The 16990-nt window shown below is 40.6% G+C and overlaps 1 protein-coding gene across 2 annotated transcripts; it reads right to left on the reverse strand.

Annotated features, from left to right (window-relative positions):
• Positions 1 to 856: 856 nt before the first annotated feature.
• Positions 857 to 6708, reverse strand: btg1 (B-cell translocation gene 1, anti-proliferative). Of its 2 annotated transcripts, none has more exons than XM_047819407.1 (3): positions 6328 to 6708; positions 3403 to 3915; positions 857 to 1282 (listed from the first exon to the last, which is right to left on the reverse strand). In XM_047819407.1, the coding sequence occupies exons 1-2, from the start codon at positions 6470 to 6472 to the stop codon at positions 3524 to 3526; spliced, it is 537 nt and encodes a 178-aa protein (XP_047675363.1). In that variant the 5' UTR covers positions 6473 to 6708; the 3' UTR covers positions 857 to 1282; positions 3403 to 3523. The 2 variants fall into 2 exon arrangements, with proteins under 2 accessions (XP_047675363.1, XP_047675364.1); XM_047819408.1 differs by having other exon boundaries at positions 3391 to 3915.
• Between the last annotated feature and the right edge of the window lie 10282 nt (positions 6709 to 16990).

Consider the following 16990-nt stretch of genomic DNA (forward strand, 5'->3'; position numbering starts at 1 on the left):
ATTTCACTACTGCTTCCTTTTACATTGATCTCTGTTCTACAGCATAAACAAGCACATGAGAGTTTTGCTCAGCCGCTGCAGCACCGAGATTTAAACTCACGACCTTCGGAACAATCGTCTTTAAACCTGCACGGACACGCAGATAATCGATCGACACCTTCTTGCTTCCTTTAAGCCCAGTTTTGTTCTTTCTTCCTCTCATTCGAGTGAACCGTGCGGCTGCCAAGCGTCTTCAGGAAGTCGTAGGGATAAAAACAGAGCTCTGTTAACAGAAGCCACACACTGTTCACAGGAGTCAGCGTTTTGCAATGCCACGACACGACACGGCCGACACGCACAGAGAAAAACACTGCTGCTTTCCTCTGCAGAGGCACAGATTAAAAATTACAACCTAAAAGCCTGCGTTGTGTTTTTTAAAACCAGCTGCTGTTATATGTAGTGTGTAGAGAATACTGTTGTGTAGAAGCTTTATGGTTTTCAGCTTCTCTCTGAGCCAATAACTGGCTTCTCCATACAGAGTGCGCGTGTATGTGTATATAAAGAGACGACGATATTAAAGAACTGTAATAATGAGGTATTATATTGAGGGCCAGGTGGCTGAACGGCATGTTATCTCTGTATGTGTGCTTTAACGCCCGTTCCACTTTTTGGCAGGACAACAGCTGCAAAGCTGCTCTGGCCAATCCAGTCTTCCCCTGGTGGTTTTCGTATCTACCGTCTGCCATTTCCTGCTAGAAGAATGGCCCGTTTCCCGTTTAACCCGAGCAAACGGCCGTCCGATTCCGAGACCGAAGGAACCAGCACAATGGACGAAGGGAGGCGAGAAGAATAAAAAGGAGGCTTTTCTGAAAACCGATGCCAAGATAGGAAATCTTTTTATTACAGACGGGAGAAAAAACCCTTTTCTTTTCAAAATATAGAAATCTATACAACTTCCTCACAATCAATTTACATGAACTGTACAAATTTACAGCAGTTCATTAAAACATACCCAAGAAAAAGAAAAGAAATGAAGAAATAAAAACATGATAAAAAGATACACTGATTACAATGTAGACTGCTTTTCAGATCATCTTGGGTAGCTCAGGGTTTTTTTTTTTGTTGTTTTATAAGTTAAAGAAAGAAAAAAAGAAAGAAAAAAAACACACCATGAAGGGGAAGGGGAAAAAAACAACAAAGGATAAATCTATTGGCACAGAGCATGGAAACATTTACGTACCAAAACAACTTTGGTCCTCACCAACACTCCTGACACGAATGGCTTCGTTTATGAAAGAGCGATCTGTGTTAAAATATGAAATACAAAAAGGAACATATTGAAACACCTCAAAATAGGAATTATTGGCACTTCCCATTGTGTAATGGTAGGTCTGTATTCTATGACACCTTACGACTACAATACATGTTACAAATATGCAAAGCAGCCCATGTGTGAAAGTGACAATAATTTGACTTGAAAAGTGACAAAAAAAATAAAGAATGATAAAAATAAAATGACACCACTGAAAGAAAGGCCCTTCCATGTTGCACATCTCGACACGTTTCACTGAATGTCTGAGGCCTGAGTTTGGCAATACATTCCTTTAGAGACTTTTCACATCTCAGTGTCACGTGACTTCACTGTTTAACATAGTGCATTTTATGTGCTCTTTTATTATTTCCGTGAGATCTTGAAAGTCGCTGAAGCCCGCTGAACTCGAAGGCTCAGCGTGGGGTTCTGTGTTTAGGCAAAGGAGGGCGAGCTGTTCTAAAATTGCAGGTCCTAAAAACATTTTAGCTTGAAGTGTAAAGTGCGGTGAAATGCTCGTTTATGGTCACGCTTTGACTAACCTGGGGGTTAAAAATAATTAACGCTGAAGACTGTGTGCTACTGCCTGAGTGCAGGGAGAGCGAGAGAATGGTACATCAACACACACACACACACACACCTTCCATACACTGATCTCTTGTAAACAGGTTCAACATGAGTCCATCAGCAGCACCGTTAGCCAAAGCCAGCTTCACTCTTGCACACTAAGGCTCAGTGGGTCTGGAGTGCAGTGTGCATTCAGGCTATTCAGTGAGTATGTGGAGAGAGTGGGTGGGGGTAGATCAGGGGGAAGGGTTTTTAGCTGCCCTGGTCTGGTGTGTGTGCGCGCGCGAGAACCCCCGCCTGCCTCGACCCATCCTGCCACATCCACCCAGCCTGAGGAGGGAGATATATGATAAGTGGGATCCAGCTCTTTGTGTGACAGCAGGCCCAGTAGTCCTTGGCAGAGACGCCTACATGCTGAGCCCGGTGCGGTACGAGGAAATGGTGGAGAAAAACCTGCTCCCGCTTCGGAAAGGCACAAGAATAGACTAGCCGATCCGGTTCGGGGTGGTTTAGGCATTAAAACGAACATGTGATGTGATGATGTTATCTTATGCTTAAACACACACACACACACACACACACACCACATCCAGACAACCACTGCAGGCTCATTAACACTCTCCCTGTTCAGAATGGTCACAGCTACACTTAAGCTCATGCCACTTGGTCTTGGTTTGAAATACACTGGAACGTTAAAACAACCTTTTGCAGATTTCCAAAGGGACCGTCATGTCCAAATTATCTTTAAAATGATATTTACCAGGTTGTGTTGTCCCCCCCCCAACTTTTTGATTCTGAGCCTCAGTCTAAGATGAAATGTGATAAAGCAAATTCACTTCATAGAAATGTCAGATTTTCTGCCATCACACTGTCAAAAAAGTGCCTTAAACGTCTTGTCTATGAGACTGAGACGACTACGTTACGCATTCTTTTGGTGCCACACAATGAAATTTGTCTCTAAGGGACACTGCTTCAGGAAAAAAAATGGAGCATGTAAGCTTGGGAAGAAGCTATACATAGGACCACATTTCCGTCACATTTCCATCACAGCAGAGTGAAAAGCGGTGGCATTTTCAGTGAATTGAAGAAAGGGAAAAAGAAACTAGGATTTCCCAAAGGCCGAGATGGACATGAAAACAGTTCTTCATGGAGCACTGTGGGGGGAGGGGAATTTAAAATAAAAGGGCAAAAAATATAATAAAATAAAAGATTTGGAGGCAGCCCCTCAGCACCAGTGCAGCAGCTGGTACATGGGCTTCAGAGCAACCATTTTTGGTTTATTACCATGTTTCAGTGTTGGTGATGCGGATTGTGGTGGTGGTGTGTGGTAAACTAACAAATAGAGCAAAAGTGCAAAGTCACCATTGATAGACACGAGAAAAAGCCCCAAGTCCAGTCACAAAAACCAGTCTATTCCAGGAAGAGGGGCAATATCTCGTATCTTCATAGCTGCCCCAGGGTCTAAGCCTCTGGTTGATTAGACAAAAAAAAAAAAAAGAACAGACAACCAAAAACGACTGAAATTACACCTACACGGTTTCTATCACCTGAACATTAGGTTACATCCTTTGCTTTTTTTTTTTCTCTCCTCATTCATGATTTTTTTTCCTCTCTTTTTTTGCATTATTTAAAAAGGAAAGGAAAAAAAAAAAGAAGGCCATGGCTCCTTTAGCTGGACACGGTCATCATGTAGGGCTTAGCCGGGCTGGTTCGACCGAGCACCAGCAGCTCTTCCTTGCAGCTGATGTGACTTTCCAGCATGGACGACACGGAGCTGCTGGTTCCAGTGGAAGAGCTGGCGTTCACGTTAGCGCTGGGGATGGGCTGGGATTCGTAAAGAACGCAAATGGAGCCGTCTTCACCGATGCGGTAGGACACCTCAAACGGGTCGACCCAAAGAGTGAGCTCGCTGGGAAGCAGAAGGTAGAGCTGCTGTGTGCTGAGGCCGATGCGCTGACCTGCCTGGCCCACCAGCGGGTCCATCTTGTGGTTAATGCGAATGCAGCGGTAGCCCGAGCCCTTACATGGCCGATCAGGAAACCAGTGGTGCTTGTATTGCTCTGTTGGGAGTAAACAAGCAACGATAATTAATAAACGACAAAAACTTACATTTTGTAGTGAAATATACTGTAAATAGATCTGTACTGAATTACACTGAATTATGAAACTATTACACTAAATTATGAAACAAACAAAACCAGTGGCCAACAAAGAAAAACATGAATAAAAAAGTATAAAATGTAGACGGTATCAACAAGTATACAACTTAAAGATTATAAAAAATAATCTGCATAATAGCAACACATTCATGCAAAGTACAATAATGATAATGTGATAAAATTATGCCATGATACAAAATTCTGAATCTTTTTTCTTTAAACATAATTACAAACTAAATTCAAGCAGTTGCTTCCTTATAATCTGTACGCATGTTTTTGTAACCCACGTTTAAGAGATTCTTGTTGGGTCTGAAATTTTATTGGAATTATAAATTCAAGTAGCATCAAACTTAAACAAAATTGTTTATCATTTTTACACGTTCAAAGCATCATTTTCCATTTTGCCTGGCGTCTGTTACCTAAATGAAAGATTATTATTTTTCTTCCACACATACTTGTTGCAAATGTGTTTACAGCTTGTGTCCAAAATTGTTTCTACAGTACCATAAAAAACCAAAGTTATGGGAGATTTGTATTTATGGTGGGAAAAGTATTGCTAGACAACTGATAAACAGCCATAAAGCGTCTCACAAGGGCTACGTGACGCAGCCTTTTGATTGCACAATCCCCCCTTTGCCCGTGCGTCACAAAGTCCTCGATTGATGGAGCTGAACAACAAGAGCAAAAGGTTCAAGCCCTGGCAGAGCAGCTGTAGGGGAGGAGCTCTGCTCTTAAAGAGACGCCGTCTCAGCTCGACCAGCTGCTCTCCAAACAGCGGCTGGGCTTGTTTTGTGCGTCGAGTGTAAACATGCGAACGCTATACATTGGGAGGAGGTTTGCAAATCGGTTTGCGGATTGTGTCACTACGTGGCACGGTATGTTCGTTCTCAACATCCACCAAAAGCTTAGTTTATCATCAGGACAGACCAGGACGCTCGCCCTCTCCACCTCTCTATCTGAAGCAGTATCAGGTTTCAGGAAGAGAACAGAAGATTACAGCATTTTAGAGACGCCTAAAATAGGCCAGGCCACAAAGGCTACCTGCAGACCCGCACCAGATAACGCCTGATGTGTGCCATCAGGAAAATGCCATCCATTTTATTTATTAAAAAAAAACTCCAAACAAAAAGCGCCTTATGGACTTCTACGGACAAATAAAGCAAGTTATATAAAAAGTCCTGGCACATTTTTTGTAACAAATCTAGCCACGGCATAGCGTAACAAATGTAGTCAGGCATTTTAATAAGTCACAGTTCACTTTTATTAGAATGAATAACCAGGCGTTGGACGACTAGCTCCTGAGATCTGAGGAAACTGCTGACACAAAAACAGTAATGTTTAAAAAGGCTGAAGTCATTACACCCGTATTTAAATCGAGAATTTCTTTATAAAAAAACTCTGATAAAACACTAAAAACCGAGAAAAAGCAAGAGCTCAGAAAACTCCTGAAGTGAAGCTGGAGACTCCGAGCCCGTCTCCTCCCCCAGCTGCGGCCATTTTGTCTCTGAACGACAAGAACAGATGTTTACAAACACCACCGCAGCTGTACGAGCTCAACGATATGGAGAAAACTACAATCTAAAACATTTCTAGCTACATTTACAATTACTACTAAACTAAATAGAACAGCCCCGTTTTATCCAGACTGGACAAGAAAAGACACGTGGAAACGAATGTAAAAAAAATGATCCATTTCAACCAAACAAAAACAATTAGGTTTGTTTGTCTTTTACAAAAACTATATCAGATTATATATTTCTGTCCTGAATGACGAGATAAAACAAAATAAGGAGAAGAAGAACAGAGTAGTCGTGTGCATCATAATGGGATGTTTTTCCTCATAAAGGTGTTTTATTCAGTAAAACAACAGCATATAGATCTATATAGTATATATAGTCTATACATGCACACCGTAGCTTCCTAAAGCATTACGTAATCCTCTGACTTTTCAGTCAGTTCTCAGATGTTGTTGTTGTTTGTTTGTTTTTTTCACCATAACAAACAAAACAGAGCTAACAGAACATCTACCACCTCTTTAACACCCTCTTAACCTTACAGAAACTCAATACGGGTTGTAAACTACCGAAAGAGACACGTTATACGCCGAGTTTTGGGTCGTTTCGGTGTGTTTATACGGGCTCGTTTCCGTCTATGTGGCTTCACTGGAACACAAAGACACGTACGTCTCGTGCAAACAAAACACAGCGAGGAAGGCAGGCGCGCGCGCGCACGCCAGTTTTTTTCTATTTTTATCGCCTTTTAGCAGGATTTAAAAAAACATCGTTAGTCGTCGTCGCGTTCTTAGCTTCTCACCTGCCATCATGTCCTGGAGTATCTGGCTGAACGTCTGAAGTTGTCGGTCGTTTACGTGTCCCTTCACGCGCAGGAATCTGGACAGGAATCCGACGGCTGCGGTTATCTCGGGCTTCATGGTTCCTCGTGCGCAGAGAGGATGCATCGGGGAATCGAACACCACACGGCGTCTCGCGCGCGCTACGAGGTCAATTCGTCGGTCGATCCGTTTTTCGAGCTGATTGTTTTTTTCTTTTATGGCCTACGCTGGGCATGTATTTTTCCAGGAAAATAATTTTGTTGTTGTTTGTTGTTGTTTTTACTCCGAAACCGAGCTAGGTCACCAAGCGACACGTCCAAGTCCACGGAGCTCTCTGAAGTACTGAAGAAGAACGAAGAGGGGGTCACTTGGGTTTATATACGGCGACAGAGCCCCGCCCACAACAACAACACAGCAACAGGACCGGGCCAATCAAAGACTAGCGACGCCGTGACGCAGGCGCGGAGGAGGGGAGTGTTTGCGTCACACACGTAGGAAAACACAGGCTATGTTAGAAAAGGCTGAACGACTAGGAAAGAAGATGGATTTTACTTGTTTCATGTATTAGAAAGTATTACATTCTCCTACTCAGGAAGATAGAGACAGGGTGCAGGGTCAGAACTGTGTTAAAGATGTATAGGGTGTTAAGGGCCTCACTCAGGGGCCCAAAAGTGGCGCCAGGACTTAAATCCTTGACCTTCTGATCAGTAACCTAGACAATGAGCATGAAAATTGACTTACAATTTATTTACATTTATACAACAGCAATTGAGGGTTAAGGGCCTTGTTCAGGGGCCCAGCAAAGGTGGACCTGGGATTCGAACTCATGACCTTCCGGTCAGTCATCCAACTCCTTAACCACTAGGCTACCACATCCCCAATTATCTGTCCCTAAAGCCACAGCTGTCCCTTTACAACAATAAAAATAGCTGTCATTTTTGCCACAGGATTGAACAGGATACTTTGTCTTAACTTATATAACTTTAAGGTTTATATGCATTCTACCATGTTTTTATTCATCTCTATACAGTACACGGTCTCATTTAAAGCCTCTGGCTCATTCCAGAGTTATTATTTAAGAGAATCTATAAAAACACTGTAAATGCATACAGTACAGATGGTGTGAGGGCACTTTTTCTTCTACCTTACCAATACTGATACTGAACCTTCGAGTATAGAGCTTTAAAATGTTCTTTTTTTTTTAAAGAACAGACAGCTTTCACACAAAAATCATTTACACTACATTTACATTTTCAACATTTGGCAGACACCCTTATCCAGAGCGACTGACATTATCTCATTTTTATACAACTGAGTAACTGAGGGTTAAGGGCCTTGCTCAGGGGATCAACAGTGGCAGCTTGGTGGACCTGGGATTTAACTCACAACCTTCTGATTGGTAGCCAAACACTAACCACTAGGCTAACACACGCCCCATGTAATACGATATAAATACAATCGAACCTCTATAGACATCTTTTCCAAATCCAATTCCAGTGTTTTTCATTTGTTACAAGATCAGATTCTTTCTATCTTTTATTCTTTGTTATAAAATCGACCAATCGATTTTAACATCGGGAACATCAGGATAGTTAACTTCAGGTAGATATCATACAGTATAAATGCTATAGATGTTCAAAAAATGAACAAGAGAGGCATAAAGGTTGTACAAATCGTGTACAGATGTTATATATATAAAAAGACAGGGTGACCCTGTAGAGATAACATTCCACACCAGGACATTTTACTGCTTTTCATTTAAACACACAGTTGACTTCTGCAACTGTAAGGAATTACCTGTAAGGAATTACCCACTGAGTAAGGGGAAATCCTGGGTGAAGGGTTACTTTAAATGTCACTTCTCACTTTTCACTTCTAGTTTCATGACAAAGTGTAGCTTCCTTAGGTCAACTCATGCTACTGTGCTTTATTTCCATTAATCATCCTTAACTGAAAGTGATCATCCAGGAAAAAAACTTTTTTAGGCAAAGGGGAGGGACAAATTTCCCGGAGACGAGGAACCAGAAGAGGAACCAGACACAGAAGGGACTCAGAGTGTGATCATAACTCTTCTATGACTTTGTATTATATGATTAAATCATTTATTTGTGTAATTAGCAAATTCATTCTAATTTTTTAACATGAAGTCTATTTTGTTGAACTGTTCACTGAGTTTAAAACTGTTCATGGCATTTAGATGGCCATGATAGCAACTGTGGTCCAAAGCCATCATTACCAGCTTTAGACAAATACTACTATGAACTGGCTTTATTCCAATTAATATCCCCAGTTGTTTTTTCACACAAGTTAATCCGTCTCTGGGAAAAATAAATCTGTATGGCTGTATCGGGTAGAAATAAAATCAGGAAGAAACACTCATCTATTGAGAAATTTATGACCTTGCTATTCTCTCTTCAGGCTAGACTTATGTGTGTTTTCTATGTGTTGGACTGATGCTTCATCAGAGCTATCAGCACTCGAGAGACACTTTACTCAAGGCCCAATCAGCTTGAGTAGCACGCTTGATAGGTAATCAGCCAGTCTGTGCTCGTTCTTGCTTTAAATGGTCACTTGGTTTGTGCTCTTTGACCAATATGGCTGGAATCAGATTGGACTGGCCTTGTGTTTGTTTATTTGTTATATATAATTCCTTTTTTTTAAAGCCTCACAGAAATATAAGTCTTTGGAGTTACACGTTAGTAAACTGAAAATGACAGTATCTATATATCTATATCTATATCTAAAGGGTTTTTACAAAATTATGTGTATATCCATTGTTCTAGGGGATAATATTATTTGTGTCGGCTACTTTGATTAGAATTTATTTCTTTTTCGTTGCTATATATTGTCAAGCTTGCATGCCTGTATAAAGCAATTTGTGCTCAGCAGTTTAAGACATTGTTGAAAGGGGTGACTTGTCAGACGTTTACAGCCCAAATATTTGGGGTTTCAAGAGCAACAGTCTCCAGCTTGGACAGCTGAAGAATGGAAATGAGTGATACGGTCTGATGAATCATCATTTATGTTATTTACAATGGCAGGTCATGTTTATGTATGAAGAACCCCCCAAGGATGTATATAACTGGGACTGTCCGGTTCCAACTGTCAGTCATGGGGTGGATCTGTAAAGACTTGGATGGCCATATCTCAGTATTCTGCTGGCCTCTTCATTAGTCTACATGGTTGTGTAACTGCCAGCAAGATATTCTAGAAGATATTCTGCTAGATGAATGGTAAAAAAATCCTCAAGAAGATAGTCAGAAGTTGTATAAATCTATTCGAAGAAGGTTGGAAGCTGTATTAAATGCCAATAGTGGTCCAACACCTTACTAATAAACAGATATATAGTTACATATTTCATCGGTGTTCACATTAATTTGTCCAACCCATGTATATACACACTGATCGGCCATAAGATTGAAAACATTGATCATCTCGTTACAGAGATCACTAGTGTTAGTATTTAATGTATATCTTTGTTAATATATTGAATTTGTTGTATCGTATGCTTCTTTCTATTACCTCCTTCTGTAACTGAATGAATAAAACATATCCGGATGGAAAGTGAGGAGGAGGCACTGACTCTGATGAGTCAAGCCATCAGAATGTGTAAGCAGCTTTTTATTCCCCATGCCCAGAGCATGAAGACATGTGTAGTCAACACAGACCTAGACATTTTTCTTTTTAACAATATAATCTGGGAACGACGGACAGATTCATGACAATCTGGGGAACAGGTTTAGGACATTACTATGTTTTAGTACTAGTTTATATTTAATGGTTTTAAAAACATGTTTTTCTCTGCTTTGGCTCCTGACTTCAAATTTCATGGAACTGAACAGAATAACAGATAAAGACTCGAAAACACTAGCTTCAAACGTAGCCAGAACTGAGGAGAAGAAATCCAAACACTAAACAAAAATACTGACTACACAAGGAAGCTTCTATTTAATGGAAGAAAACTGGTAAAATATTTGAAGTTAGTGTAACATTGTATGAAATCACTGACTGATTTCCAACCAGATGTTTCATTTGCTAGTTGATCAGTCAGATTGAGTTTGTAATTCTAAGTTTATGGGAGGATATTGCTGCTGTTATAGACTGCCTTAAGGTGTTTGAGTGCATGTGTAAACAGGCAGGAAGGTGTGTGCGTGTGTGTGTGGTGGGGGCTCCAAAGGAGACGTGCTAACAGCAGCACTACTTCCTGGGGCAAAATACATGAGAGCAAGCTTTACCTGGACGTGTGAACAGTCAATTAATCATCTGTCAGGTCTCAACTTCACTCAAGGTGTGATCCCAGTCAGCAGGGAGCCTAATGAACGATCCGTTTCATGTCTCCTTGCAGGTGTGAGAGTCATGGGACGAGGGAGGGAGACGAGGACGGCAGACTGAGTAAAGCCACTCACACCCCATGACACACAGGGACACAAGAATCTAAACACACACTCATTCATTCAAACATGCATTTGTTATGAATAAGCACTTACTCATTATGGAAGAAAACTTGGTGACTTGCCAGCAAATTTGTTGCTTTAAAGCAAATTACTTGCCTTTGTGCTGAATATGAACTATTAAACTATGCAGCATTCAGCAAACTTTCACAGACTGAATGATACCTCTGTTTGCCTCAAGCAGTTTGGGGAAGAAGCACATACGTGTGCTTCTTCCCCAAACTGCTTGAGGCAAACAGAGGTATACTGTAACAATTTCCATTCACCAGTAACTAAAAGACTCAAACACTGTACCAGCATGACAATGCCTCTGTGCACAAAGCACAGAGCTCCTTCAAGACATGGTGTGGAGGTTAAAGTGGAAGAATTTGAGTGTCCTACAGATCCCTGTCCTCCTCACTCTAATAACAGCAGTGTCTGATTTAGCTCTGGAAGCTAAATGAACACAAATACCCGTAGCCATGTTCCAACATTTTTCAGAAGTAAGGAGATTATTAAAACAGCAGACACAGAGGGAATAATTCTTTAATAGGGTGCTCAAGAAACACATATAGATGTTATGGTCACCAAGGTATCCCCTTTCATTCATTCATTCATTCATTCATTTTCTACCTCTTATCCGAACTACCTCGGGTCACAGGGAGCCTGTGTCTATCTCAGGGGTCATCGGGCATCGAGGCAGGATACACCCTGGAAGGAGTGCCAACCCATCGTAGGGCACACACACTCTCAATCACTCACACACTATGGACAAATTTCCAGAGATGCCAATAAACCTACCATGCATCTCCTTGGACCGGGGAGGAAACCGGAGTACCCGGAGGAAACCCCCGAGGCACGGGGAAAACATGCAAACTCCACACACACAAGGCAGAGGCGGGAATTGAACCCCCAACCCTGGAGGTGTGAGGCGAACGTGCTAATCACTAAGCCACCGTGCCCCCCTGTCCCCTTTAAATTAAGTATAATTTCACAATACATTTTATTTAAGTGGCCTATGGGGAACCTGTCACAACATATCAATGGTGAATGGTGTATACTGAGTACTCACCATAATAACAACAACCCTCCCATGAGGCATGCTCTACAGACCTTTGCTGTATACTTCTTGATCTGATCTTACAATATTCAGACTGTCTTCTTCCATTTATTATTGTTCAATATATAGTATATTGAAGGTTTTATTATCTAAAAGCCATCAAAACATAACCAGGTTTGTTTTATACAACATATAGGATATAAACTGAGGTTGTAGTGTCCACACAATGGGATTAGTGGCTATAGATAGAATATTTTTTGTATTTACTTATTTTTTTTAATTTTATGGAACACTCAGAAAATTTTTTAGCAATGGATAACTGATTCTTAGCTATTTTTCCAAATAACCGTTTATAATGCTTTTAAAGGTTAAGGGTTTTTTTTGTAACAGTGTAGATATTAAAAAAGGGTCAAATAAATTGACCAAAAAGTGTGTGTGTGTGTGTGTGTGTGTGTGTGTGTGTGTGTGTGTGTGTGTGTGTGTGTGTGTGTGTGTGTGTGTGTGTGTGTGTGTGTGTGTTTGTGTGTGTGTGTGTGTGTGTGTGTGTGTGTGTGTGAGAGAGAGAGAGAGAGAGAGAGAGAGAGAGAGAGAGAGAGAGAGAGAGAGAGAAAGAAAGAGAGAGAGACCCAGAACAGTCGTAAGGGTTTTTCTTTTATGCCTTGAAATGATTTTGTCGAGTCACCAGTGGAATTGACAGAATTCCTTACTGAAATCTCTACTGTTTTTAAGTTCCACAAACATAGACAAACAAGTCTAAACTTCTCAAATCTAGGACTTGTGTCAGAAATCCACAAGCAGATTAAATGTGAACAAACAAGAGCTCAACACATAATTAGTCCCTGGAACCGTAGCATGAGAGTGAATTTGCATAATGAATGACACTGATACTGATGGCCTAAAGGGTATGTGTGTGTGTGTGTGTGTGTGTGTGTGTGTGTGTGTGTGTGTGTGTGTGTGTGTGTGTGTGTGTGTGTGTGTGTGTGTGTGTGTGTGTGAGAGAGAGAGAGAGAGAGAGAGAGAGAGAGAGAGAGAGAAAGAGAGAGAGAGAGAGAGAGAGAGAGAGAGTGACACAAACAAAGCTTTGAGATTGCCCGCAGTGACAATTCTATTACCAGCAGCTGTTTCATCATACTTGTCCAACTTCAATACTAAATCTATACACGATATGCCAGCCAAAACAACCTCACAGATAATTAACACCTTAATTGAAAACAAACTGCGCTCCAAACAACAAAAAAAAAACGAATAGTCTGATCCGATAAATCATGAATAACTGTGTACTGCCTAATGTCATGGCTCTCTGAATATGGTTTAGAGTTGTAGCTTTGCTGGAGCATTGCCGGATTGTTAAAGATAAGTCGGAGACTCTTACACTATCAGCTCATGTCCCTGAAGTGGAAATCATAGCCATCAGTCTCTCTTCAGACCGCACTCACTCTATAAATAGCTGGGAAGTAGAGGCCCACTCAAGCAGGCTAAATGAGGCTGAAGGGACATGTCGAGACATGCTGAACTGCTGCTGTTTGTGGCCCCTGGTACAGAGGAGACTCGTCTCACCATCTGCAGCTACAAAAATCACCAAAATACTTTTACCTTTTGCTCTGGGATACCAGCATCTTTTCTCCATTCTGCTCCATGGGTCCACTTTTACAGTGGAAGTGACTGAATAAATGATTATGACTAAACAGTTACCTTTAATTCCCAATCCGCATTGAATGTCTTTATCACGTCACACACCAAAATGGTGGGTAATATGAACCCATTTCTGTTCTCATAATCAGCTAAAATTTGAAGGCGTTATCATAAACCACTAAAATTTTGTGTAAGTTTATCCACAGAAGGAAAAACTCATGAGTCCTAAACATTTTAGATCAGACTTGTGTCCAAAAAAAAAAATAATTTATTTGTACATATACTGATTGAAAATGTCCCATAATTCAATTTCCAGTGCTAGTGTACTGATAAACAAAAGGGTTCAGTAAAGTTAAATGTCAAATTAGTTGAGACCGAAAATGGTTTAAGACAATTGATTCACTGATAGTTTCACTTGAGATATTGAGTAATATGCTCAAATCACACACTGATATATTATGTTGTGTTTGAGGTGAAGTTGCAGCTCCACATTCTGTACAATCAGTAAAAATCACAAGAGTAAAAGTCTTCTTAACTACCACTTCCTTTGCTGTTTACAGAGTGACGTCAAATCAACATAACCGCCCTCTCTTGGAACAGTTTAAAGTCAGTGTAAAAACTAATCTAAATCAGTGACTATATTGATTGTATAGTTTGGAGAAGCTAATCATCAACATTAGTGCTATCGCTAAGCTAATTTTGCTGCACTGTTGTTGCTTCAGCTCAAAGTGTTGCAGGAACATTTAAATTCACTAACAGTAAAGCAGATCCAGTACACTGTCATGCCTGTAACTGTAAAAGTGCATCTAAAGTAGAGTTTTATGAGCTTTACATGTTCTGACAGAGCAACCTGAACATGCTTTTGTGGAGGCGTCCATGTATTTTTCCACATCATGTGTGAACTGTGCCAAGGTGAAAAATTACCAGGGCTGTCAAGTGTCACGCATTGAGAGTGACAGTCACACTTTTGGGTCTTTTGTCACGCTCTCCCGCCACACATCGTATTTCTCACACAGAAAAACAGTCCGCAGTGCTGTCTCTATGGAACCGGGCAGGAATCAAGCGCGTCTCCCCTGGAGTTCTTAGTCGAGCCTGACACTTATCAGCTACTGTAATTAAAAAAGAGGCTACACAATAGCTAATCAGAAAATAGCACTATCTGGGTAAGATTTAACGCAACAACCAATGAAAAAAAAACATCCATTATAGAGGGTATTTTTGATGGTCAGTTTGACACATTGTCCTCACTAAAAATGGCTGGGCTTGAGCCGAACTGTTTTAAATGACCAACATTACAAATCATAAAAGAGTCTAAAAAGGCAACAAACACTTACAATAAACAACACCAGTCATAATCTCTCTCTCTCTCTCTCTCTCTCTCTCTCTCTCTCTCTCTCTCTCTCTCTCTCTCTCTCTCTCTCTATATCACACACACACACACACACACACACACACACACACACACACACACACACACACACACACACACACACACACACACACACACACACAAATTAATAAATGGAAATTAAACAAATACTTTGTAATTGGTTAAATTGTGGTCAGTGATCCTTACTAAGGGGGGGGGGGGTTGGAGATGTCACGCTTGCCTGTCTTCAAAACTTGAGAGCCCTGAATTACATTATAACATCTTGCAAATGACCACTTACAGAGTAGCAGCATTACCCAGAAGTTTTAGAGGTTAAATATTAAAATGAAGCTGTTTTGTTTCTAAACTAATCTGTTCTTAGAAAAATGGCCTCGTTATCAGTTCAAATCAATAGTTCAGTTCGATTAACAGACAGTAATGCATTAATGAAGCTGGACTGCTGTGTTAGTTGGTGTGTTAGAACAGGCATTTATCAGTGGTCAAAAAGGATAGTGAAAAAAACTGACAGCAAGCTGCTAAAATCCTTCAAGGTCACAAGAAGCAACGGACGAAGACTGTGTCCAGGTTTCAGACCTTTCACTCCTAATCACACAAGAAGGTCAGGTTTTGTTCCTGAGAGACTTTCACACACACACTTCATAAAGCTACTTTATCCACAGCCAGCACTGACCCTGGCCTGGCCAAGAAAGGTTATACACACAAGGAGTGTAAGAGAATGCCTTTATCTATCTCTATCACTTTAGTGCTCACATTATTCATATCTCTTTTCATATATGGATTAAAACCAACCTGGGCATGGCCTGTCCCAGAAGAGTTTTGTGATTAACTGTATTACTGAGCCCTGTACAACACACTGGATGACACAGTACAAAGGGCTGATGGGGGAAAAATACAAATAACAGCATATTATAACAGCATAATAATCAATCTATCAATCAATCAATCAATCAATCAATCAATCAATCAATCAATCTATCTATCTATCTATCTATCTATCTATCTATCTATCTATCTATCTATCTATCTATCTATCTATCTATCTATCTATCTGTCTGTCTGTCTGTTTGTCTGTCTGTCTGCCCGTCCGTCCATCCATCCATCCATCCATCCACCCACCCATCCACTCAGGAGCCTACAAATGGCCCACATCTTCATTTGTCACATCGAAAAAGAGGGTTATGTTGATTAAACCCACGTAATGATGTGTGTCTGTTCTGTGGACATGAAGTAATCATGGTTCTTGCAGCAAGTTGCTATCTTCGTGGCCACAGACACAGTGATGTAATGTTTTGAGCCAAGCTGCATTTATGGTCCCTACTAAGGCTGGAGAGCAGTTGGGTTTAATAGGAAGGTTCTTATTGGAACATGTGTGTGTGAGCGTCATGTTCACCACCATTTGAGCGTCATGTTCACCACTACCATTTGAATATCTATCTGTATTTTTATTAGCTGTATTTATCTTGTGTTTCTGATCAATTGGAGATGAGCTTCATCATTATCATGTAACACCAAATGCTAGAAAATCATCATTATATTGTGTGTGTGTCTGTGTGTGTGTGGGAGATATGGGCATGAGTGAAGGGGGGCACTGGGGGTTAATTGGGGGTCTTCATGCCGGGGAATCCTAAGATAAGGTGGGATAAGATGACAGTCATGTTTGTGGGATTGTCTGGAAATTCTACACTCTCCCATTTGTCGCAGTATCCTGACGCTTGCTGATGAAAGAATTCCGTTGTGTTAAAATCATTCAGCGGAATCTTAGGCTATAGATTCTGATAAACAGCTGCAGCTTGACAGCGTTACATGTAAAAATCCCTGCTGAGACAGGCACAATACCAGCTCAGGCATGAGGAGTGGCACCTAATCAGTGAACTAACTGTAAAAAAAAATTACATAGCATACAGTGTATGAGCATTTAGGAAAGTCACGGTAGTGCATTCATATGCTATATTTTTCTACATTTTGTGTATTTTTCCTTGTTCAATTGTTCAATTCAATTTTAAATTCAAAATATATTTGTCACACAATCGCACAGTGCTTTTTTTTACTACTGTCCGTATTATAAAAGAATCAAGCAGTCGTAAAAAAAAAGTATTTCACTGCATTTAGTTGCATTTATTCCAATTAATTTG

Source organism: Tachysurus fulvidraco, chromosome 10, assembly GCF_022655615.1.
Source record: "Tachysurus fulvidraco isolate hzauxx_2018 chromosome 10, HZAU_PFXX_2.0, whole genome shotgun sequence".
Lineage (NCBI taxonomy): Eukaryota > Metazoa > Chordata > Actinopteri > Siluriformes > Bagridae > Tachysurus > Tachysurus fulvidraco.